The 26,100-nt window shown below is 40.0% G+C and overlaps 1 protein-coding gene across 1 annotated transcript in view; it reads left to right on the top strand.

Annotated features, from left to right (window-relative positions):
* The first annotated feature begins 313 nt into the window (after positions 1-313).
* The window catches only part of EFHB (EF-hand domain family member B), a 49,051-nt gene continuing 23,264 nt past the window's right edge, over positions 314-26,100 (top strand). The window contains exons 1-6 of the mRNA XM_029215144.1: positions 314-1,234; positions 15,538-15,600; positions 16,282-16,425; positions 17,126-17,306; positions 19,569-19,679; positions 23,163-23,292. Of these exons, the coding sequence (XP_029070977.1) occupies positions 314-1,234; positions 15,538-15,600; positions 16,282-16,425; positions 17,126-17,306; positions 19,569-19,679; positions 23,163-23,292 (1,550 nt within the window). The remainder of the gene's footprint in view (positions 1,235-15,537; positions 15,601-16,281; positions 16,426-17,125; positions 17,307-19,568; positions 19,680-23,162; positions 23,293-26,100) is intronic.

The following is a 26,100-nucleotide window of genomic DNA, read 5'->3' as shown; positions in this document are numbered from 1 at the left end:
CTGGATCCCAAGACCACATCCTTCAAGTTCTCCTGCCCTCCAAATCTACTAAAGAAGGGGGAAAAAAGAGAGAAGGAATAAGGGAGAATAGGGGGAATGAGGGAGAGAGGGAGAGAGGAAGAGGAGAGAGTGGGGGAGAGGAGAAAGAGGGAGAGAGATGGGTGGGGTCCTGCCCTGGAAAGAGCTGCGCTCCAAGCCCCGCCCCCGTTTCCCTGGTAACTGGGTAAACAGACCTCCATCTTCTTTTCCCCAGGGAATTCTGCTAGGTGTGAAGTGGCGGGCAGGAAGCAGTGGGCAGGAAGTCCGAGTGGAGATGTGCTCTTTCGTAAGAGTGGGGTCCCCCAAAGGCTTGGGGCGCTCCAAGGGATTGGGATCTTCCCTCGAGCCAGGTGCAGCTTACCCCTTAGAGATGAGTGCCCTTGGAGGAATGAGGGTATCTGAGAGGAAATCTCCCCTGAGCATGGACGTGGCACTCACCCGGGAAGGAAAAGATGACTTAGGAGAGAGAAGGGTCTTCATGGGAACAACATCTCCCACGGAGTTGGGGCTCAGAGTGGGATTAGGAAAAGAAGATTCTCCATGCAGTAATAAATATGAGGAGAGGATGGCTTCACCGGAAACGAAATATCCATCGAGCAATGGGCTTGATATAAGATTAAAAAGACAGAATATTTCTAGGACTTTCATGGACGGGAGTAATTTAGGAGTCAGCAGGGTCTCAGCCTCACAGGAAACAAAATGTCCTCTGAGAATGTTGCCAGGAAGAGCAGGTTTAGAAAATGAGCGTTTTCTGGCAGGGTGTTGTCCTGGAAGGGTAACACAGTCTCCACTGGGCCTGGTGTGTGAAAGTTCACAGGCTCTAGGCAGCAGGAGATGTCCTGTGGCTGGTGACTCTGAAGAGTTAGGGGCTTCAGTGGGGAAGCAACCTACTTTGGGTATGGAACCTAGACAGGGACTGGAAAAAGAGTCCACCTGTGTGGTGATGAAGCCCAGCATGGAGATGCAGCCTCCTGTGGAGGTGGACATGGGGTTCCCCCAACCAGAGGATCCAGATGAAACTAAGCCTACAGAACCCCAAATGGGCTTGGTGATAGAACCTTCTGAGTGCCAGTTGGCTCAACAACCTGAAGAGCAAAGGGAGACTGAGAACATTGAACCAGGAGTAGAACCTCCAGATCGCATCAGACCCATATACTCTGGGAAATTTTTTGATCGGTTGCCTTGCTGGCCAAGTGTAAGTTTTTTCCTAGTACTTTCCGTAGGAACTATGTATAGCCATGTCTCTATCAAGATGATAAACGAGTGAGAGTTGTTTGGATTTGCAGAGTCAAATTGCAGAGATTTTGTTGAGATTCTGATATTCCTTGTCCCAAGAGACTCTTTCCAGCTGTTATTCTGTCCGATCTCCTCTGACTCTCTGCCTTCTTTTCTAATGTCAGCTTTGTTTTCTGTGCACACGCATGGGTCCTCTTGATTTCTCCCTCCTTTCTCCTTTGACCTACATTTCATTCCTCAATCTGCATTTTCTCAACCCTCCAACTGTAATACATGTTATATCCTAATATTCATGTACTTTTTTCAAAAACAGTTTGCTTTTTCTATTCATTATTCTGTGAGTTATTTATTCTTTCAGCAAAGACTTGTGGTGGTCCTTATGCTGGGTCCAGGGCACTATCAAATGAGAAGCACATGATTCTAATCCCATGGGTTTAGGCTCTCACTCCAATGTTGGAGGCAATAACTAAACAAATATTATATAGATGTCTAAATGCATAGAAAACAAATTCTTCCTTAATAGAAGTACACTCTAAATATGAAGCGCAATGGAGAGTTTGGACAATTGTTTTGGAGGAGATAGGAAAGGCTTTACAGAGCAAGTAATATTTCAGCTAATTTAGAAAGGTGTCAGTATTTGTCAGATGGAAACGGTTGGAGCATCTTGGGCAAAGAATGGCATGGAGTATGACCAAAGCTTCTTGTGTTGGGAGGTATAAGCAATTCTGTTTAGCCAGCATGGTGGTAAGAGATGAAGAAGAAATCTAAAGGTCCCGAATGCAGGGGTAAAACGTATGGGTACAGAAGCAATGGTGGATCTTCATGAGGGAAGAAATGAATAAAATTTGCCTTTTGGAAAGATAATTCTGATATCAATAATAATGGTGGACTGCAAGGGGAAGATATTGGATGACAGGAAAAAGTTAGAAGGCTATTTCAAGGTAATGATGGCCTGAAATTAACGTAGAGTTGGAAAGAATTGGAGAGGAGAGAGCAATTCTGAGAACCTTTTAGGAGATGGTATTGTTAAGAATTGCCATCCAGTTGTGGATCTATGTGGTGAAAGAGAGGGAAGTTGATGGATGACTTAGGAGTTTCTAGTTTGATAATGAGACATCTTCTGGTTTGGTGACACATGAATATCTGGTGTTGGCCATCCTGAGTTTCAGTTATTTACAGGGTATCAGATGAAAAAGCCAGGCAGACAGTTGGAGCCATGGGTGGAAATGGGACAAAGAAGGTCTAGGCAAGATCTTACCTTGGGAAACACATGAGATGATCAGAGAAAGAAATGTCAACTAGGTGAGTTCTTGAGGACAAGGATTTTCTCTTATTTATCATGTAGCTTCATGGCATATCATGATGTCCAGCTTATACTGGTCATTCAGTAAATATATGTTTGATAAGTGGAAGGAAGGCTGGATGATTAAGTGGGAGAAAAAACAGTCAGAGAAGAAAGAGGTGAGTCTGAGAGGGTGGTATTGAGCAACATAAAGGGAGCATCCTTAAAGTATTCTGGGAGTAAAGGAGACATTAGAGAACACAATTCTGCTGAAGTGGTCACAGGGATTCTGCAGAACTTTTTTTTTGGCATCTGCAGACTTTTGTTCCCCTTGGGAGTCAGGGTGTTCTTTTGTCTTTGACCCACTTTGCTTTCTGGTTCCGTTATTGGATTTCCCCAGCCACTCTCTTCTCACTTGACCATACCTGCTTCTCCTTTCTGGATCGGTTCTGCAGTCTATGGGTCTATGGCTTCAGACCTGATCTCACGTACAAGCAGAAACCAGCTTCCGGTTTCCAATACAGGCAGTTCTAAAACCTCTGCTTCCTGCTACCTCTCACGTCCTCCTTTCTAAATGTGAGAGGAAAAAAAAAAAATGTGAGAGGACAGGGAAGAGAGCTTCAAGGAGAAAGTGACCAGCAGTGTTAAAACGTCTCCGATAGGGTAAATAGAATAAAGATGAATTAGCTTTGGGCATTAAGGGAATTAGCAACATAGTGAGAATGCAGATTCCAATATACTGAAGAGTGAAATTAGAATTGGAGAAAACTATTGTAACTTTTTTTTTCCCCTAAGAAGTGTGACAGTGAAGAGAACAGAGTAAAGATTCCATTTAGGAATAATTTTATTTATTTAGTGAATCAGTAGGGAAGTTTGAGATAACACAAACGAGATAATGGGTGTAACCAGACCCCAGATAAGCAGGAGGGAGTGGAAACAGGATCACAGGCCAGAGGAGAGATTAGTCTAGATTAGAAACAAGGTTCCTTTTAAAATAATTTTTTAAATATTAAAATATCTACTTTCACTATAAAACAAAGATAATAACATGGAAAATTTAGAAAACAGGAATGAAAACACAATAATCTTATCACCCTAACACTATGCCTACTGGCACTTTGCTGCCCTCACATTAATTGTTATCAGTGGCTTTACTATATCAACATCGCTACCCATGGAGCTTTGCAGGTATTAACTCTTTACCGGTGAGGAAACTGAGGAAACTTAAATAATTTGGCCAAAGTCTTACAGCTAAGAAGTAGTAGCCCCAGGATTTGAAGTCACCACTTCCAATTTAAGAGTCTGAGTTCTAGACTGTACTATACTTCCTATGACACTTTTCTCCTAATCATTTTTATGTAGTTGTTACAGCAAGCATAAAAATTGTCTTGACTTTTCACTTACTATTATTTAATAAATTTTTCAGTGTTATTACAGAGAACTTAAAAGATGTTTTAGTGATAAAAGCCATATTTCTTTAAGCCCATATATGCTTCCTTTTTTTTAATCTTTATTGGAGTATAATTGCTTTACAATGGTGTGTTAGTTTCTGCTTTATAACAAAGTGAATCAGTTATACATATACATATGTTCCCATATCTCCTCCCTCCTGCATCTCCCTCCCTCCCACCCTCCCTATCCCACCCCTCCAGGTGGTCACAAAGCACTGAGCTGATCTCCCTGTGCTATGCAGCTGCCTCCCACTAGCTATCTATCTTACGCTTGGTAGTGTATACCATATATGATTCTTTAGATAACTCATTCCCTCTCTTTTTGGACAATAGATTTTTTTTTTTTTTTGGACAATAGATTTTTTCCAGATTTTTCTGTAAAAATAGTCTATGAACTTCTTTATGTATATGTCTTAGAATATTTCCTTAGGATAGAGTTTCAACAGAAGCCAAACGATGAATCTTTCTCTAGTTCTTGTTGCCAAATCCCTTCCTAAAAGATTGTACCACTAAGTTTTAAAAATTAATAATGATTTGTAAGGCATTGTTTTAATTCACATTTCTTTGATTTATAATGAGATTGAAAATTGTTTCATATGTTTGTTTTCATTGTTTTGTTTTTCTTTAATTCTTATATCTGGTCATCTTGCTGAACTCTGATTGGTCTTAATTGCTTATTATTTCTTTTGGATTTACTAGGTAGACAATCATATTGACACTTTTGTCTTTCCTTCTTTAATATATATAACTCTCATTTCAATTTCCTATCTCACTGCATTGCCTACGATCAATAATACAATATTGAAAGGTCGCTTTTCAGACTTTAATGGGAATGATTCTAACGGTTCACCATTAAGTATTATTTTTGCCATATCCATTCCCAGTTTGCTAAGTATGTTTAAAAGTCAGGAATAGAGCTTGAACTATGAAGAGCTTTCCCCACATTTGTTGAAATATATCTTTTTCTGAATTAATATGGTTAACTTTCTAATAACAAACCATCTTCATATTTTTGGGCTAAACCCTACTTGGTTGTGATATACTATTATTATAATATATTCTAGGGTTTGATTTGCCAGTTTTTTAGTGGGATTTTTGCATCTACGATCCCATGTAATATTGGACACAGTTTTCCTTTTTGGGTTATCTTTCTTGGAGTTTGGTATTAGGGGAATGCTAGCACATGAAAAGAATTGAGAAGACTTCCATATTTTCATTTTCTTTATGCTTGTAAGAGTTTAGATATTGTGTGCATTATCTACTTCTCATAGGCTTAGTGGAACGCGTACAACTGAAAGGAAAAGAATAGGAGATCCCCAGCATCCTGATCAAGGGATGGGATGGTGAAGTATTTGGTGCCCCTGAGTTCATCCAGTTTCAGAGAAGGGAAGAAGTTCATTTGGGAGAGGTCAAAACCCATTTTCAAGTATGACAGTGAGCAGAGTTCAGATGGAAATACCTCTGTGAAGAACCTGCTAAAATCAACCTGCGAGGACACTAGCTTTTCATCAGGGTGCGCTCAGGAAACTGTCATCTCCACGAGAGGCCGTTCCAGTGTTGGAGGGAGGGGAACAGCTGCATCTCATTGTAAGGACACTCATCCTGTGGTTTGAAGTTGCTGCCCAGAGTTGGCTGCAAGTGAAGGTCTGCTCTGATGGATTTATGAGACCCCATTAGGCCTTCTAGTCCTGCTGGTATAGTCATTGGTATAGCAGCATTGGTATAGCAACAATGACTGCTGGTACAGTCATTGGTATAGCAGCATTGGTATAGCAGCAATGACTGCTGGTACAGTCATTGACATAGCAGCAAGGACCTGTATTCAGGAAAAGCCAAGAAATGGTGGCCCAAGAGGAGATTTTTGGAGTGCTCTTCAAGAACTAAAGAGTCTGGTAAAACGAGGTCCTCTCTGTGTAGACCCTTGGAAGGGCTCTTGGACAGCACTCTGGAAGAGATCAAAATCTCTCTAATGGTCATTTCTCCAAGACATCCTGACACTGTCCCTTGATTGACATTAATGCACTGACTATGGCAGAAACCTTGGGGTTATTAAGACTAAACAACTGAACCTTACAAAGTGCACTGATAAATGGTATTGAAGCCTGAAGTACAAAGAGGAGGGAGGAAGGAAGGAAAGTTTCAAAGAAAGGTTTTAAAAAGATAATATTGTCTACAATGACTAGACAGTATGTTAGGCGTTAGGGCTACAAAGATGAAAAATGATACAGTACTGGCTTTCCAAAAACCTTACAGTCTAGAGACTTGAGACCAATAGACCAATGACTTTACAATGTGGTAAATGTCATGCAATGGGATGCCTTATTTTTTTCCTCTTCTACACAAAGAGACCCTGATAGCTATTTGGGGGATGGGTAGAGGCAAAGGGGTCACCTATTTGTAAATCTTGTGAGAACCTGATAGTCATGCAAGCCCTGATACTCAAAAAAAAAAAAAAAAGTCACAAAGATTCATTTTGTCTGAATTTGCAAAGAGCCAATCTCTGCAGAATTCTGCGAAGTGGGTGGTTTTATTTGCCTAACGGGTTCAGGGCCTTCTGGGCAGAAAGATTGATGCCATCATTCCTAAATTTTTGCTGAGATTTTCCGAGTTAGGGATATCTATGAGCAAAACAGAGTGATCTTGACCAAGGGAGAGATCGGACCATTATGCCAGCCCACACGGAGTTTGGAGAGTAGATGATTATGGGTCAGTGGGTCTTTAGCAGCTGAAAATGGTCTCATATCAACCTTCCTGAGTTAACTTGAATCATACTTGGTCACTGAAACCTGTAATATTGGGGACCAACTGACGAGCTGGCCAAGGGAGGTGGCACTGCTGTGGCTGGGAACTGAGGAAGGAGGTGCCTGAGTGAGGAGGTGGTCAGTGCAGTTGGGAGTTTGATTACAGACAGAGGGCCTGAGCCGATAAGTAAAGACCGAGGACAGTAGAAGCCAGGTTTCTTACTGGTAGAGAAAAAACTTACTAATACGAAAAGGAGAAGGATAGAAGGAATCCTGTTGTGTTGGATTGTGATTGGAGGTATTGGTGGAAACTCATGGTATTATGTCTATGTCTATGTCTATATCATCTATATCTATATCTATATCATCTATGTCTATATCCATGTCAATATCTAAACATTTAACTAAACAGAGTATCATAGAATTGATATAGATGCAAATGTGTGGGGTGTGTATACACCACACATTTCCTAGCTCCATCCTCTAAGAGGATCTAGAAACAATGTTTACTTAGTAGCAATGAGCACACCAGAACCGGGATCTTGATTTCTAAATATCATTCTCCACTAAAAGGAATCAGGACTCTTTGGGAGAATGGCTGACTCTAGGGCTGGTGTAGTACGATATGAACTTGGAACACCTTTGAGAACTATAAAGTAAGAAAGTGCTTAAAGAATAATGCAGGGGGCTTCCCTGGTGGCGCAGTGGTTGAGAGTCCGCCTGCCGATGCAGGGGACACAGGTTCGTGCCCCGGTCCGGGAAGATCCCACATGCCACGGAGTGGCTGGGCCCGTGAGCCATGGCCACTGAGCCTGCGCATCTGGACGGCAACGGGAGAGGCCACAACAGTGAGAGGCCCGCGTACCGCAAAAAAAAAAAAAAAAAAAAAAAAAAAAAGAATAATGCAGATATGTCAAAGGGGTGCAGAAACAAGCTTGAAGAAGCTCCCAGTGGCCTAAACTGTTATACTTTGAGCACTGAATAAAATTAACATTGAATAAAAGGGGAAGGGAGGGAGAGATAAATTAGGAGTTTGGGATTAACAGATACACGCTGCCATATATAAAATAGATGAACAAGGACCTACTGTATAGCACAGGGAACTATATTCAATATCTTGTAATAAACTATGGAAAAAAATTGAAAAAAAATAACCAAATCACTTTGCTGTAAACCGGAAACTAACACAATATTGTAAATGAACTGTACTTCAATTAAGAAATTACCATTGAATAAAACAGAAATCCATGAGCCCATACTGATATAAATACACGAGTGATTGAAAAAATAGCAAGAAAAAAAAATTTCCTTGCAGTATAGTGCAGATGGAATGATGGAATTAGAAAGTCACCATTTGGCAACCGTCATAGTAGTAATGATTTAGGTCAGAGTCATCAGTGGATATTAAAACAGTAGGTAAAAGTTTAGTGAGGAACTGGATATTTACACAGAATAATTTTTTAAATTGATGCATAGTTGATTTACAATGTTGTGTTAATTTCTGCCGTACAGCAGTGTGATTCAGTTACACATATAAATCTTTTTTATATTCTTTCCCATTACGTTTATCACAGGATATTGAATATAGTTCCCTGTGCTTTACAGTAGGACCTTGTTGTTTATCCATTACATAGAATAATTATTGATTACAAACTTTACAGTGGAGAAACCTAGCTGGCTTTACCTTCCTTTAGTGATCAAAGTTAACACTAATAGGACAAATTGACAGTGTGTGCTTCCTGATAGAAAAACACAGCATTGTTTCTCTGATAGCCCTGACAACGATGTATAACTTTCATCATAAAAGAACACTAGTCAAACCCAAACTGAGGATCATTTAACAAAATAACTGACCTATACTCAAAAATTGTCAAGGTCATAAAAGACAAGAGAACATTAGGAACTGTTCCTGACCAAAGAAGACAGAACAGACATGACAAGTAAATGCTATACATGTGTGCTGGTTACCGAGGCACTTGGATCCTGAATCCCCTCAAGAAGACCTGCTGGGTGGGGGTCTGGGCCGGGGTCGGGGGTGGGGAGAAGAGTGTAGCCGGTTGACAGCCTCCACCTGCTGCCCCATGGATTCCCTGCAGCATTCCTTCACCAGGCCACACTCCCCAGGACAGAGCAAGGCAGGGACTCTAGAACTGAACTTGTTTGGCCAACACAGATTCCTTTAATGGGAAACGTAGTCTCAGAGACCACACACTGGCCTGGCCAAAGTGTTCTCAGAACTGTGCTGTGGCCTGAAGCTCTTCTTAATACTTCCTTCCTGCTCTCCCTTCACAGGTCACATGGTCTGAAAGCTCTCCCTGCCTACCCTCCGCCTCCCCCTTCATCTTTCACAGGTGTTTCCCTTCATAAATCTCTTGTATGGCTAACGGGGGTGTCTGATTTTCAGAGGAACCAAGCACTTACACTGTGACCTTGGATTTACTCCTTTTTCTAGGAAGGACTGTACTGGGGCAACTGGTGATATTTGAATGTGGTCATATTAGATACTAGAATTATATCCATGCTAATTTCCTGACTTTTGTGGCCTGTAATTGTTGTATTTTTTTTCTTAAGATAATAAACCATGAGGAAAAAGAAAATAGAAGAGGACACAACAGTTTAAAAATTTCAATAAATTTTAGAAAATAAGAAGATGGAGACATGGCCACTGATTTTGCAGGGGGAAATGAAATCAGGTGGTAATTTCCACCAGAAATGAGGGAAAATCAGGTGGTAATTTCCACCAGAAATGATCCCATTTGCCTGGAATAATCCCTGAGAAGCTCAGCCCGTGGAAGAAGATGTAGTAAAACTTGGATCTGAAAACTGAAGGATTGGTTGGAGGTCCAAATTCAGTGTAGCTGGGTTTCCAGTTCCCCTCCTCCATTCTATGCTCCCATGATTCCCACCTCTCTCCACCAGCTCCCACTCCATTCTACCAAAACTGTCAAAAGACTCCAAGCCAAAGATAAGGCAGGAGGGTAGCTCCAGGCTGAAAATGGGACATTAGTAAGTAAAAGTGTAGTTTCTGTAGTGCAGTTTCCCTAGCTTCCTCTTCCAGTGGGCCCTTCAAGGGCCAGCAGCTGGGGGGTAAAGCCCACCCTCTCACCAGTAGGCAGTGACTAGAGAGATAGGAGGGCATGACACATAAGAGTAGAGACTCAGAAGCCAGCCTGCTTGGGCTCAGATATCTGCCAATATATGAGCAGTGTAACCCTGTTACTCAACCTCTCTGTGCCTCAGTTTGCTTACGAGGGAGATGATAATAGTACCTACCTTGTGGAAACCATTATGAGTATTAAATGAAATAATACATAGGAAGCCCTTAGAATGGTATCCAGCCTATGTGATGTGCTTTATTATCGTCAGTTTTTATTACCATTATTATTAGTCTCTGGAAATTCTGAATAGCCTAGAGGAAAAAAAAAATTTATACGGGGACTCTACCAAAATAAAGGCTGCCTCATTAACTGATCATCTTATAGGAAAGCCTGAGAGTCAACAAGCCCTGTAACACACGGAGCTCCATAATCATCTCTGTGGAGTCTTAAACTTTGTGATGATCAGATGCCAGCTTGAAGAGAGGGGCCGAAACAAGCTAACAGAAAACCCAGAGAGAGCAGGGGAAATGTAAGCACACAGGAAAGTTATTTGAGAGATAAAAGATGTTGCATTCGTAAGACAAGCTTGGAACTTTTAAAAGAACAGCCAGAAACTAACACAACATTGTAAAGCAACTATACTCCAATAAAAATTAATAATAAATAAATAAATAAAAATAATAAAAAGGAAAGAACAGCCAGAGAAGAAGAAACGACATTTTAGAACTTAAATATCAGTTATTTAGAGAGTCTAAATAAAAATTCAGTAGAGGATTGAAGGATGAAATCAAAGACATTTCCGAGACATTAAAACAAATGCCCTTGAGGCAAAAGGAAAAAGACTCAGAAAAGATCACTGTTCCCTTTCTCGGGTTAAGGGGTCCCTAGGATCAGCAGAGGTCCCCCCTTTAGAGCTCAGGAAGTAGAACTTAAGGTGACCGTTAAAGCTGCTCTTAAGTTCCATCTTGGCTCTGCATATACTTGATTCTCATTCTTATTTCTAGTGCTCTTGCAGCTGTTTCCCTTCTATTTGATACTGTTTATAGATTTTTTGAACGCCTTCATTGCTTTCTTTTGCGTAATAAAGCAGTACGCAGTAAAATATTGAGAAAACAGTACAAAGAAGGAAATAAAAGCACATGGAATCTCACCACTCAGAAATGGCGATCACAACTAACAACTTTTTGTCTATGGTGTCCTGTGCATATTACAGTTAGTGATTCTTTGAATTTGTACGATGCAAATTTACGTCTTTGTTTTAAATTCATGAACATTTTCCTATACCATTAAAATGATGTATATACATCATTTTAAATGATTCCACAATAGCATATCTTTTGAAGGTACCATATTTTATTTAACCATTTGCCTGTTGTTGCGTATTTAGTGTGTTTATATCTATATAAATAAAACAAAAGTTCATTCCGTTTGTCTCTCTTTTTTTTTTTTTGCGGTACGCGGGCCTCTCACTGTTGTGGCCTCTCCTGTTGCAGAGCACAGGCTCCGGACGCGCAGGCTCAGTGGCCATGGCTCACGGGCCCAGCCGCTCCGCGGCATGTGGGATCTTCCCGGACCGGGGCACGAACCCGTGTCCCCTGCATCGGCAGGCGGACTCTCAACCACTGCACCACCAGGGAAGCCCCCGTTTGTCTCTTACTGGACCACATGAAAAATTACACAACAGATTTTCATCAAACTTGGGAAGCATGTTTGCGATAGCCAGATTCAAAGTGTAGGCTATGAAGAATAGAGTATATCCATGTTGTGAAGCTTGATGGAGAAATAATAGGGGAGGGAAAATAATTTTCCCTCTACCTTTCTGAGTTCTTGGCTGAGACGTCCTGTGACAAAAGGCAGATTAACAAGAGAAAAGCAAACACATTTATTAACACGTATACCTCATGTATACATGGAAGACACCCAGGAAAATTGAGTAAGTCCCAAGATGGCCCAAGTCACCACCTTAAATACCATCTTTAGCTACAGACAAAAAAGGATGTTGGTGGACTTCCCTGACAGTCCAGTGGTTAAGACTTCATCTTCCAATGCAGGGGGTGCAGGTTCGATCCCAGATCGAGGAGCTAAGATCCCACATGCCTCGAGGCCAAAAAACCAAAAACATAAAACAGAAGCAGTATTGTAACAAATTCAATAAAGACTTTAAAAATGGCCCACATCAAAAAAAAAATCTTATAAAAAATAGGATGTTGACAGAGAACTATATTAACCACAATGGAAAAGAATATTAAAAAAATAACTGAATCACTTTGCTGTACAGCAGAAATTAACACAACATTATAAATCAACTATACTTCAACAAAAGAAGAAAACTCATCTAACTATGAAAAAAAAAAAAAGATGTTGGGGCAAAAAGAAGGCCAGCTATGGGAGGTTACCACGGAAAGCATGGTAAACAAGGGTAAGGTTTATTATGCAGGTTACATCAGTGCCTTCTCCATTGATAAGAGTTCCTGGACATTTAGAGTCAACCTTCTCTTCTAGTACAGAGAGGGAAACACCTTTACAAGAGATTTCCTTTGTAAAATGTACATGTCCCTTACAAAAGGGTAACTTCTACTCTGTTTTCAGAGCTTCTGCTGTTTCTTAAAATAATTGGTTGAAAACAATCCTTATGCCAAAGAGGCATATTTGGGGGTGGCAAATTCTGCTATCCTTCACATCTCAAATTGATGAACAGGCATCCTTGAAAACAACTGAAATAAAAAGAGACAAAAAGAGATCCATGACTGGAGCGAGACTTGTCACACACAACATGACACTGTAGATAGAAATCAGACATAATGGCTTCCATCTTTGTGTCCCCAATCAAATGGCCTGAGAACATCCAAACCTGATTACAGCTACTGATTTGGAATCAAATTGCTTTTCAAGTAGGCAACTCGATGAGGAATACCAAAGGCATTTCTGTCCAACAGAATGTTTACAGTGATAGAAACCTGGAGTATCCAATGTCAAACACTTGGAAAGTCAGCAGATGACGGACAAGTAAAGTCATCTTCCTTCCATCTCTCTCATCATGTAGCACCTGGCGAGTAGCTGCCCTGGGTACCCCCAGCCTTAGGAATTAGTCTTTTTTCTTTTTAACTTTTTATTTTATATTGGAGTATAGTTGATTAACAAGGTTGTGATATATCGTTTCAGGTGTAGAGCAAACTGATTCAGTTATGTATATGCATGTATCTATTCTTTTTCAAATTCTTTTCCCATTTAGGTTGTTACATAATATTGAACAAGAGTTCCCTGTGCTATACAGTAGGTCCTTGTTGGTTATACATTTTAAATAGAGCAGTGTGTACATGTTAATCCCAAACTCCCTAACTATCCCTTCCCCCAACCCTTCCCCCTGGTAACCATAACTTTGTTCTTTAACTCTGCAAGTCTGTTTCCATTTTGTAAATAAGTTCATTTGTATCACTTCTTTTTAGATTCCTTTCTCTTTCTCTTTCTCTGTCTGACTTACTTCACTCAGTATGACAATCTCTAGGTCCACCCATGTCGCTGCAAATGGCATGATTTCATTCCTTTTAATGGCTGAGTAATATTCCATTGTATATATGTACCACATCTCCATTCCTTATGAGTTAATCTTTACATTAAATATTTAAAAGAATGGCTGGAGCTTCTATAACATGTATAGCAAGAGAGACTTTACGTTCCCTGATATCTCTGAGATTTCTTACAATCTCCAGCTGAATTAAAAATCACTTGTATCTCAAAAAACAAACAAACAAACAAATAAATAAAATAAAAAACAAACAAAAAGAAATTAAAAAAAATCACTTGCATCCCTCCTCTCTTTTCCCCACCCTGGTTCCGCTCACGTTAGAGCACAGCCCCTTTCCTTTTTAACCTAAGGTTCTTCTCCCATTGTGTAGTTGTGTAAGTAGAATTTACCCAAGATTTGGCATTAAGGTTGGATTGCTTGTGACTGGCCAGTTTCGCATCTTGGGCCCCCCGGCCTCTGACCTTGTTGCTAGATCATTCCCTCCTCCCACCTCTTTCTCAGCCTTTCTCTCATCTCTCTTAATCCTTCTTTAGTCTATCCCATCAAGAGTTCATATTTTCTCCCATTTTTTAGCAAAGCAATTAACTTCTCTGTCTGACCATGTCTATGGGCTTCCTCTTTTATACACAGAGGTGTCATCAAGATACTCTCTTAATCTCTTTTTTTCAATCAATCAATCAATTAATTAATTTTTGGCTGTGTAGGGTTTTTGTTGCTGCGCACGGGCTTTCTCTGGTTGCGGAGAGCAGGGGCTACTCTTTGTAGCAGTGTACAGGCTTCTCATTGCTGTAGCTTCTCTTGTTGTGGAACACGGATTTTAGGTGCACAGGCTTCAGTAGTTGTGGCACACGGGCTCAGTAGTTGTGGCACGTGGGCTCAATAGTTGTGGTGCACAGCCTTTGTTGCTCTGTGGCGTGTGGGATCTTCCTGGACCAGGGCTCTAACCCGTGTCCCCTACATTGGCAGGTGGATTCTTAGCCACTGAGCCACCAGGGAAGTCCTTACTCTCTTAATCCTTGATGGTTCTCCCTCTAAGAGGAATTCCTCAGTTAACATTTAACATAATAAAAAACTTTCACCTACCCACCTATATCCATCCGTCTTTACTGTCATCCAGTCATCCCTCATTTGTCTAATTAATCCATCCCCCTGCCAACACCTACACATTCATCCATTCACCCAGCTCTCAGCCTCTCTGCTTTTCACTGATTTCCTCCATCCTCCTCCAGAGACCTAGAACATTCTGTATGGGAAGTTTCTTTCTCTCATTTTTTTAAAGAGAAACTTATGCTTTGCAGAAACAACTATCAGCTGGCTTGAAATGATAAACGGGAAATAGATGAGAGGTGCATTGCTGGGAATGAACTGTTATATTCTTTGCTTGGGCAAGGGAAGGGCAGATAAGACCCAAATTAGAATTAAGTGAACAAAACCAAGTGAGGTTTGGGCCATTCACTGAAGGAGCTTGGCCAGGGGTGACATGTTCGCATATATCAAAAGTTAGGGTGGGCTTCCCTGGTGGTGCAGTGGTTGAGAGTCCGCCTGCCGATGCAGGGGACACGGGTTCGTGCCCCGGTCCGGGAAGATCCCACATGCCGCGGAGCGGCTGGGCCCGTGAGCCATGGCCGCTGAGCCTGCGCGTCCGGAGCCTGTGCTCCGCAACGGGAGAGGCCACAACAGTGAGAGGCCCACGTACCGCAAAAAAAAAAAAAAGGGTGTTGGTGAAACACACCCACAGTGCAAACACACCCACACCCACTCAGAAATACTTAATACTTTGAGTTTAGCTTGAATTCAGCCACACACTCATTGTACTGATGACAATAGGACAGCCGATAATTAACCTGTGAACTATGACGGGATTATTTCTGAAAGTTGAATCCCTCAGCATGTTGCAGAGGTCCTATAATTGATGGATCACTAATAATGCTGCACTGTAAAAAAAAAAGGTATGCTTGAATATATGTAGCATCTAACATTTATATTATACATCAGGATTGTCTTAGATTTGCTAATTGTTCTTACTACTTTTCTTAATTGTGTTAAGTAGTTGAAAGTAACTTTTTAGCATTAGATACATAGGCCAAATTTGAAATACATTCCATTCTTCAAAACACTACCCCTGGACCTGACAATGACCAATTATTGCTTTTTTTCTCTTTAGGCAGGGAAAGTTCTTCCGATTGGATACAGAGCTGCAAACTGCTTGACTGAAAAACTTCCCAGGGTGAGTGTTTTCAAAATGCATTTGTGTGTGGGGCTTCCCTGGTGGTGCAGTGGTTGAGAGTCCGCCTGCCGGTGCAGGGGACACAGGTTCGTGCCCCGGTCCGGGAAGATCCCACATGCCGCGGAGCGGCTGGGCCCGTGAGCCATGGCCGCTGAGCCTGGGCGTCCGGAGCCTGTGCTCTGCAACGGGAGAGGCCACAACAGTGAGAGGCCCGCATACTGAAAAAAAAAAAAAAAAAATGCATTTGTGTGAACATAAGATAAACAACGCTCAACATTCCTTCTGAGAGTTGCATAAATTTAACGTGGTCAATTTGGATTATTTTTACTGTATTTTGGGGCCTTCTATTGAGTTTGTCCGAGGAAGTGAAAATTCCAGGCTTACAATTTCCAGCTCTACAAAAACTACAGAAGATTCCATTTATTTCGATGGGAAATAGTCATTTATGGTATGCTTCCTAACCTGGATACTTCTTGGCCGTTTTCTAAATATAACTTTTAAAATATGTTGTTTATTTCTATTAAAAAATTTTCAGGATGTTTCATTTTTTGGAGCTGTAGATCCCCAGGTACTGATTAAACTCATGTAATGAAGGGTGTTCATTGATTGGTATAGATCAGTCTTGCTAATATCTAATCGACTGTACTTAATAATTCTATTTTCTTCTCTCCCTGTTGGTAGCTAATGACCCCACCTGAAGCAAAAAAATTTTTCAACTTCAGATATCCGCCTGCTGGAGCCGAAAGAGTATTTTACGGCAGAGCAAATGATCCCCAAATTGCACCTTCTTTGACACATGGAATCAGATCTAAAATTTCAACACCGGTAACTTCTTTTCTATTTTTCCCTGTACATTATTCACTTACCAAGGTGAAAATGAACAAATGAGGTATTAGTGAAATATCTCCTTCCCACTCTTAATCTTGGGCAGTGAAAAAAATCCAAGCAGCCGCAGCCAAGAGGGTGAGTATAGAAAAGTCAATGGTTTAAGCTACAGACTAATATTCTCCCCTCAGATAATAAAAGCCAAGCTGCACTTAATTTTCTCACAGTAAAGAGAAGTGCTGTCAAGGTTTGTTAAAGCATGGTGGGGACAAAGGCTGGGTGATATTGCTGGAGATGCTAAGAGCGCTTGTACATGCATTGTGTGCACGCAGGGTCCCGGTGTTCCCTGCTACAGATTGAATGGACAGTCAAGGGTCAGAAGACCTGATCTTATACCTGGAGGGAGCTGGTGGGAATCACGTGGCTCTTGCACTTGTCATTCCTACTTTTCTGGAACCTTTGAGTCAAGTAACCAGGGAGTTGCCCCCATAAATGCTTTAGCCCCAATGAAAAGTCATGTTTAGACATGTCTAAGCTGCATAACCCCAATTCTGATGGTTCATTTGAAGGTGAGCCCAGACAACGATCATGAAATGTTTTCCCACAATCATATTGTCTTCTCCCCAGCTATTGAGTTTCAGTGTTCAGACTTTTTTCCTTTTTTTGGTTGTTACATCTTTGCTTTGTACGATTTCTTTAGGCAAAGGTACTGATCAACCCACAGCCTATTACAACCTTTCAACAGAAATTGAAAGATAAGAAGGAATCAGTATATTTTAGCAATCAACGGGCACCGTTAGGAAAATCTCATGATCAGACGCCAGGATTACCTAAAGGCCTGGATATACTCAACACGACATTTGGGACGGCAGTCATCAGAGGTAGTGAAAATAAAGGGTGGGGAAGGAGTGATAGGAAATGGGATTAAATATCCTGTTGGGATTTATTTAGTGCTGGTGTAAATGTTGATCCCAGAATGAAAGGTGGGAATCATAGCAAGAAAGTTACTCTCAGACCCAGAAGCCTTAGAGTTGATGTATGTCAAGGCAGTAAGAGTTCAGGGTTTGGAGAGGAGATTCAGGGAGCAGAGTAGAGATGGTGTAAAGACAGGAAAAAGACTCCGGGAAGTTGATCTTGGGGCCAGCTGTGAGGGTTGCTATCTCTTTCCCCTGGACATCTATTTGTGTGTTTTATTTCCACCAAAACCTCTAATGTGTTCATAACTTTTAATTCTTTAAAAAAAATTTTTTTGTGTTGAAGTATAGTTGATGTACAATGTTGTGTAAATTTCTGCTGTACAGCAAAGTGACTCAGTAATGCACATATATACATAATTTTTTGTATTCTTCTCTGTGATGGTTTATCCCAGGATGTTAAATATAGTTAGTTCCCTGTGCTATACAGTAGGACCGTATTGTTTATCCATTCTATATATACCGGTTTGCAACTGCTAGCACCAAACTCCCCATCCATCCCTCCTCCACCCACCCTCTCCCTTGGCAACCACCAGTTTGTTCTCTACGTCTGTGCTTAACTCTTTATGAAATTCTGTTTCATACAAAGACCACAAAACAGATGTTAGGTAAATGCTGTGTACAGCACTCATTCATGAAGATCCATGATGTGTACGCTTGCTTATTAACCTAACAGGCAGTATCAGAGCAGATTCCCCTCTCATCTTGAGAGGGAGTGAAGCAATCTTTCAACAAATGACTTAGAATAGAATTGGTCACAGGCCATTTTTTCTTCTGCAGCCCCAGCATCCTGCCATGTTGTTGGGTGCTTTCCCTTTACACCTTCTCACGTTTAGCCTTTTCTGGTCTCTTACCCTCTCCTTCCAGGGATCTTATTACAGGAAAACTCAAATTCCATCTTTTTATCATCCTGCAGAGGAATTCGCTTCTTTCTTTATCTTTCTGCACCCACTGCAGCTCTGCACCAGGAACTTATCTTTTTTTCACCAAAATGTCCATTAGATTACTTTCCTTAACATAGTAACATCCGTTCTGGAGATAAATTATGCCTTTCTCTTGGAATGCAAAATCTGCAGTTGTGCTTTAGTTTATCAGATCTAAAGTTAAAACTTGTTAAAACTTGAAACATGAAAAATGTATTTTAGAACAGATAAAATATCTTTTTTTCTTTTAAATAGGATTAAAAATTGTATTTAAGTACACCAGGCATTACAGAATTACAGTAATTATATCATAACCGCTATCAAGAATTTAATATGCAAAGTACTGCCTAGGTGTGCCTCATTTAAATATGTAATAGAAAGAATGTTCTAAAATGTATATATGTGTATTAATAGGTGTAATGGTTCCCACATCAAAAAGAAGCACTGCTTTACAGGATTATTCTGAGTAGGGCTACCTTCTGGTATTCTTAACTGTTTACAGACCCCACTTCTTGGCAGAAAGTCCAAAAGAAAACATCTTAATGTATGTTGTTAGGTTGAAAGAGAAGAGTGAAATTGTAAATGGAATTATATTTAAAAATCATTACATGAAACAATAAAAAGAAAATAATTCGCTATATATAAAACCAGGGACCACCAGTCCTGGGAAAGCAGCTGTTCAACAAAGATCTTCTAGCTCTAGGTTTGGGAGCAGTAAGAAGAAGAATTTCTTTCTGATGCCAGTGATTTCCCCGGCACTTCGGGCTACTTTGAAGATGGATATTCACATCTAAACAGATTCAGGGTGTGTGCTGTTGTCTACAGCTGCCAACATTTGCATCAAGTCTTCCCCACAGGGCATCAGGGTTTCTGAAACTGATTTGTGATTCAAATTTGCCTAGATCATCTTGGGAAGTCTGGAGCAAACTAAAATAAAAAGTATCCTTTTGAGATCCTCAAAACTGGGAATTTAACTGGGCTTGGCATATAGCTCAGGACAACCAAATGGTTAACCAGTATGGAGTTCTTCAGAATTCTAGGGATTGAATCTGTTCAAGTGGGATCCTCAAGACAATGATGCCTGGGCTATTCCTGTCTTTGGTGATAAATCTCTATGTATGCTGGCTTTTTGCCCATGTAGCTTATGTAGTTAGCATACCAGTTTGTCATTTGCTCTAGTCAACTTAAATATGTTATAAAGAGCTGAAAAATGCCTTAAAACTGATTTCATTAATTCTTCCTTCAGAATTATCTGCTAGAGAGGTGGTGAATCCACCAAAATCCTATCAAGAAGTATTTGAAGAAGGACAGGCAGGACACGATCTGTATATTGTATCTCACAATGATTATTATGCAGGTAAGTCTCCTCCAGTGTAAAATGGGCCTGAGAATATGAGACTCAGATTTGTGAAGAGGAATAAGGGAGATGATGTGCTTAAAGTTAAAATGCCTGGCATATAATAGGTGATCAATAAATAATAACTTATTACTTATAAGGTTATAAACCCCGATAGCTGGGAACACATACACTTATGCATTTTGGGTGTAAAATGTAGAAAGATATGTTTCATTAAAATGAAAAAAATAGCTAAGTAAGATTAAATGTTGGGTAGTCTAATCTTGTTTTTTATTCAAATAGGATTATTCTAAGTGCTTTGCTTTACACGAGGAATATTAGATAATGGTCAAGTGCAGAAATTTTCGAGTCAGATCAAGTTCAAGGCCTAGCTTGTCCATTTATTATCTTTTAGACCTTGAATATTTTACTTATCACCATCTATTTTAAATTTATTAAATAGGGATAATAATGTTGCGAGGATGAAGTGAGTGCCTGCAAAATGCCAAGCATTTTGGAACATAGTGAGGGCTCAGTAACTATTATCATTATTATTATTATTATTATTAAGTGATCTTGACTAAAAGCCTTATTACTAGAATTATTCTATAGCATAACTAAAAGGCATTGGATGTTTGCTGTAAACTACAATTTAATTGTTGACGTGTGGGTGCTAAGTAGAATCTTGATCTAACAGAGGATTGACAATTAGACTCTGATACCTGTCCTGAGAAAGCCGATGGCCTGTGCATGATTCACGAACTAATCTGCATTAGTTAGAAGTAAGACTAGCCCTTCACTGCAGCACAAGACCCCTCTCTCCGTCTTTATTTCCTTACTTTTCTCCTCCACCGCCCCCTCACATCATACTCCTTCTGGGGCTTGTCTGCTATGCCCATTGCTCCCCGGCTGGAGTCAGCCATTCCCTTCTCCCATGACCAGTCTTTGCTGGTTCCTTACGCTGCCGGTACACCCCGGTCCTGAGATCATCTCCATCCTCCCACGGCTGCTTCCACCGCGCTTTTTCACAGCCTTGACAAGGCTTCTCTCCGTGTCTCCTCCGCCGCCGCGTCCCTGGCTCTGTCCCTCCCTTTCTTCTTCTTTAATATAAATTATTTTATTTTATTTATTTTTGGCTGAGTTGGGTCTTTGTTGCTGCGCGTGGGCTTCCTTTAGTGGTGGTGAGCAGGGGCTACTCTTCGTTGCAGTGCGTGGGCTTCTCATTGCGGGGGCTTCTCTTGTTGTGCAGCACGGGCTCTAGGCGCGTGGGCTTCAGTAGTTGTGGCATGCAGGCTCAGTGGTTGTGGCTCGCGGGCTCTAGAGCGTAGGCTCGGTAGTTGTGGCACACGGGCTTAGCTGCTCTGTGGCATCTTCCTGGACCAGGGCCGGAACCCGTGTCTCCTGCACTGGCAGGCGGATTCTTAACCACTGCGCCACCAGGGAAGTCCCCTCCCTTTCTTCTTTTCCTCCTTCTAGTCTTTCTTTTCTTTATTCCTCCTTCCCTCCATTCCTCTCTTGTAAAAATATTTTATTCATTTTTAGAAAAGTTTAGCATCGATAGCACAATCTAATCCAATGCCATTTAATTGTTTTAAGAAAGAACTATTTCAGTGAATATGTATATAGACACCCTTTACATGCATTTAGCATTTGGAGGAAAATTTGGAGGAAAATGAGTGTAGTTTTAAAATTATTTATTTATATTGGAGTATAGTTGATTTACAATGTTGTGTTAGTTTCTGGTGTACAGCAAAGTGATTCAGTTATACATATGTGCATTCTTTTCCATTATGGTTTATTACAGGATATTGAATATAGTTCCCTGTGCTCTACACTAGGACCTTGTTGTTTATCCATTCTATATATGGTAGTTTGCATCTGCTAGTCCCAAACTCCCAGTCCAATTTTTTTTTTTAATATTTAGAAGACTCTAATGGACTATCACATGACTGAAATTACTTTCATTTGCTGATTTTTACAAAAGTCTCACTAGCCTCTTGAAAAGGAATAGAATCCAATCCTTTAAATATTTATTTTTTACTTTTTCCCTTTAATGAAAGCACTATTTTTTATTATAAAAATATAATTGTAGAGAATGTAAATATCATGGAAAAATGAAGAAAAAGTAAATGTAACCTTGAAATCCCATTAGCCAGAGATAACTACATTTGATACATCAAACATCTTTCTAACCCCCATCCATGGAGCTATCTTCAGTTAAATGTGACAATAATCTTCATGCTTTTGGAGAAACTGCTATATGCATTTACTTGAAATAGTATGTCAAGGACATCATTCAATAACAATAACAACCTCTTTTAAATACACTTAATTTAAATTATTACTAAAGTAATACATATTTTCTTTTATAAAATTCAGGTTGAATAGAAGTATATGAAATGCAAAGAAAATCTCCCACAATTCCCAGTCTGCCATAGGTGATACTTTCATATATGTTTTTCTTTGCTCATTCATATATGAGTGTATGTGTGTGTTTTGCATCCTACTGTACACACTTTTTTCTTTCCCTTTTTCTCCCTGCCCCCCCCAAATATGAAATTTCTTGGTTGTCTTTTCAGGTCAGTTATCAATATTGTATTTTTCAGGATTACAAAAATGGATTGTTTATATATCTTTGTGAATGTGATTTGTTTCCATAGGATACATTCCTACATTTCTGAGCATCTGAAAATTTCACTCTTAGAGCCAAACTCTCCACCTGAATAGCTGCCCCAGTTTGCCCTCACAGGCACAGTGTATGAGAATTTCCATTTCCCTGCATCTTCCCCAAAGGCGAACTTTGCCCATCTTCTTTATTTTTGCTTAACTGAGAGTCAAATTATGACTGTGCGCTATTGTTTTTGCTTACATTATTTGGGTTACTGGTGAGGCTGAATATCTTTTCTCCATCATTTTATAACCTTATAGCTGATCTCTAGTTTCAGTCTTACTTTCTTAACTACAAATAGAAAACTAATACCACATCATGGTACAGTACTAGATCTTAAAAATAAAGACCTCCCTGTTGGGTTCTCAGCCCTCTATCACGCTTTGAATGTCTCTAATACGAGACAAGTGATTATAACGAAATGTGAAGGTTGTAACACAAATCTCAGTGAGAGCAAGTATAAAACACCAATCTCTCAAATCTTAGCATAGCTTAAAGCACCGCTGGGGTCACAAAGCCTTGCAGTACCTCCCCTGATCTTAAGGATTTCTTTAACATTGATGGGCCCTGAATTTTTCATCAGTTATATGTCTTTCTCCTACATCATTTTTCTACTTACTTTCCAAATATTAACACAAGGAACCCTTGTTCCACCAGTCTCCCAGCTCACATGGGAGAATGCGTCTGTCATCTGTAGCCAAATGTGTGCAGTTTCCTGCGCTGTGACAGTTCCATTCTTTTTCCCACTCTCATTTTCGTTGTCAGTGAGAACATCATGCACTTCTTGCACAAAGTTGTGTTGCTTAAGTCAGAAGTCTTCCCTTTTCTTTTCTTAGGAGAAGCAAAGCACCGAAAGTATAATCCATCAAGTTTTCATAGATTTAACTTGTATGGGATCCCAACACCACATTTTAATGATGGACGAAACATGGCAAAAACTTTACATTGGCTTCACGAACTACAAATGTAAGTTTAAGTATGTTGTGTCTTGGAACAAGTGTTAGATATATGGCATATGGACTTGAAAGTTTATTACGTTTATTCTTTGAAGAGGTAATGCAGTGACATGGTTCAAACATAAAAATAATAGAAAAAGATACACAGTGATATGTCTTCTAAACTGTCCAGTTCCCCCAGAGATAACCATGATACTGTCTTTTTGTTGTTGGGTTTTTTTCTGTTTGATTTTTTGTTTGTTTTTGACCACGTGGCTTGCAGGATCTTAGTTCTTCCAGCAGGTATAGAGCCTAGGCCCCCTGCAATGGAAGTGCAGACTCCTAACCACTGGACTGCCATGGAATTCCCTGTGTGTGTGTTTGTGATTCTAAAGTAATTTCATGTCTTTTCAGCAGATTGGAAGACATACATGAATGTTTTTAATCTATGGGATCAACCCTACTATGTTTCTTAAAGATAGTGGGGTTTCAAGTCTCGACAAAGACAATCATGTCACATATAATTGACCTGTCATTTATCATTCAGCTTTCTTTAATAGTTATTTGGGCACCTGAGCATCTGACTTAACTCTCACAAACTGTGACCTTTTTACACCTGCATTCTACATTTTGACTACTTTCCTAAGAAATTAAAATAAGTTTCCTTAGTTTTTCATTCCCTGTCTTACATTTTATATCTAAGCCAACAAACAAAATAAAAACCTATATTTCCTACTATGTTTAAAAAATCAGAAGATTGAAAATACTGAGGTACTGGGTTGAATGGTGGCCCCCAAAGATGTCCATGTTCTAATTCCCAAAACCTATGAAGGTTGTATTGTATGGGAAAAGGGTCTTTGTAAATGCAATTAAGTTAAAGATCTTGAGATAAAGAGATCATTCTGGATGATCTGGGTGGACCCTAAATCCAATGACAAGTGTCCTCATAAGGGAAAGGCAGAGGGAGGTTTGAGACAGAAAAGCAGAAGACATTCAGAGGAGAAGAAGGTGATGTGAAGATGGAGGAGGCTGGGATGATGTGACAGCAAGCTAAGGAAGGCCAAAAAAAAAAAAAAAAAAATGCCAACAGCCTCCAGATGTTGGAAGAAGCAATGAACAGATTATCCCCTAGAGCCTTTGGAGGGAATGCAGCCTTGCTGTCACCTTGATCTCAGACTTCTGGTCTCTAGAACTGTGAGAGAATACATTTCTACTGTTTTAAGCCACAAGTTCATGGTAATGTGTCTAGCACCCACAGGAAACGAATATACTGGGCTTGCATTTCTATACATTAATGGTGAGAGTGGATTTGCTTTGCTCTCTGCCCTCTTTATTTTTTTAGTTTGTAACTTTTTAAAAATAAATTTTTATTGGAGTATAGTTGATTTACAGTGTGTTGGGACTTCCCTGGCCATCCACTCTGAGCTTCCACTGCAGGGGTTGCGGGTTCGATCCCTGGTCAGGGAACTGAGATCCCACGTGACTGCACAGTGTGGCCAAAAACAAAAACAAAACAAAACAAAACAAAACAAATACAATGTTGCATTACTTTCTGCTGTACAGCAAAGTGAACCAGTCATACATGTACATCTATCCACTCTTTTTTAGATTCTTTTCCCATATAGGTCAGTACAGTGTATTGAGTAGAGTGCCCTGTGCTCTACAGTAGGTCCTTGTTGTTTATCTATTTTATATACAGTAGTGTGTATAAGTCAATCCCAATATTCCAATTTATCCCGCCCCCCCATTCCCCCTTGGTAACCATAAGTTTGTTTTCTACATCTGTGACATCATTTCTGTTTTGTAAATAAGTTCATTTGTACCATTTTTTACACCCTCTGTCCTCTTTAAAGGATACACTGGCCCTCCAAGTTTCCATAGGCCCCTAGGGTGCACACAGAGTTTGCACATTCCCACAGGCACTCACCTGCCTCCCTCATTTGCCTGTCTGGTCGCTGAAATAACAGCTCCCAGTTATAGAGGCCAAATGCTTAGTACTTTATATATGATTAATTTAATACTACCAACACCTCTGTGAGGTAGGTGTACTATAATTTTTTTTCAGGGGGGTATGGAAAAGTTTATTCACTGAACCTATCTATGAAACAGAAACAAAATCAGGGACACAGAGAATAGACTGGTGGTTGCCAAGGGGGCGAGAGGGTGGGAGAGGGTAGGATTGGGAGTTTAGGATTAGCAGATGCAAACTGGTATATACAGGATGGATAAACAACAAGGTCCTACTGTACAGCACAGGGAACTATATTCAACATCCTGTGATAAACCATCATGGAAAAGAATATGAGAAAGAATGTATATATATGCATAACCGAGTCACTTTGCTATACAGCAAACTAACAACACTGTAATTCAACTATACTTCAGGTGTACTAGAATTTTAGCCTTTCCATTTTACCGATGAAGAAACTGAAGTACAGAGAATGAAATCATTTGCCCAAGATCATGCAACTGAGAAATACTAGGGGTAGGGATGCAACCCTGGCAGTGTGTCTCCAGGGGCTGTCTTTAACCACTACACCAGGGGTATAGACAGTGGATTCTGTGATTCCAGGCCTGAAATTTTGATTTCCATTCTTCTCCCACTCCCTTATTATATGAGTTTCTGATACTTGAATTATTGAAAACAATAATGTTAAAACACAAACACAGAAGAAATTCTTTCAATATTATACTAAACCCATATGAGATAGTTTTTCTTTAGGGTATAGAAGAAGAGCTTATAAAACAAATATTCATGAATTTATCGCTATTAAAGTTGTTAAAACATACATAAAGGAAAACATGAAGAAATGATTTAAGTATTTCACTAGATATTTAT

Source organism: Monodon monoceros, unplaced genomic scaffold (assembly GCF_005190385.1).
Source record: "Monodon monoceros isolate NGI ecotype Baffin Bay Population unplaced genomic scaffold, NGI_Narwhal_1 Super_Scaffold_11, whole genome shotgun sequence".
NCBI lineage: Eukaryota > Metazoa > Chordata > Mammalia > Artiodactyla > Monodontidae > Monodon > Monodon monoceros.
Note: the sequence above shows the minus strand (reverse complement) of the source record. Positions and strands in the feature narration are given on the sequence as shown.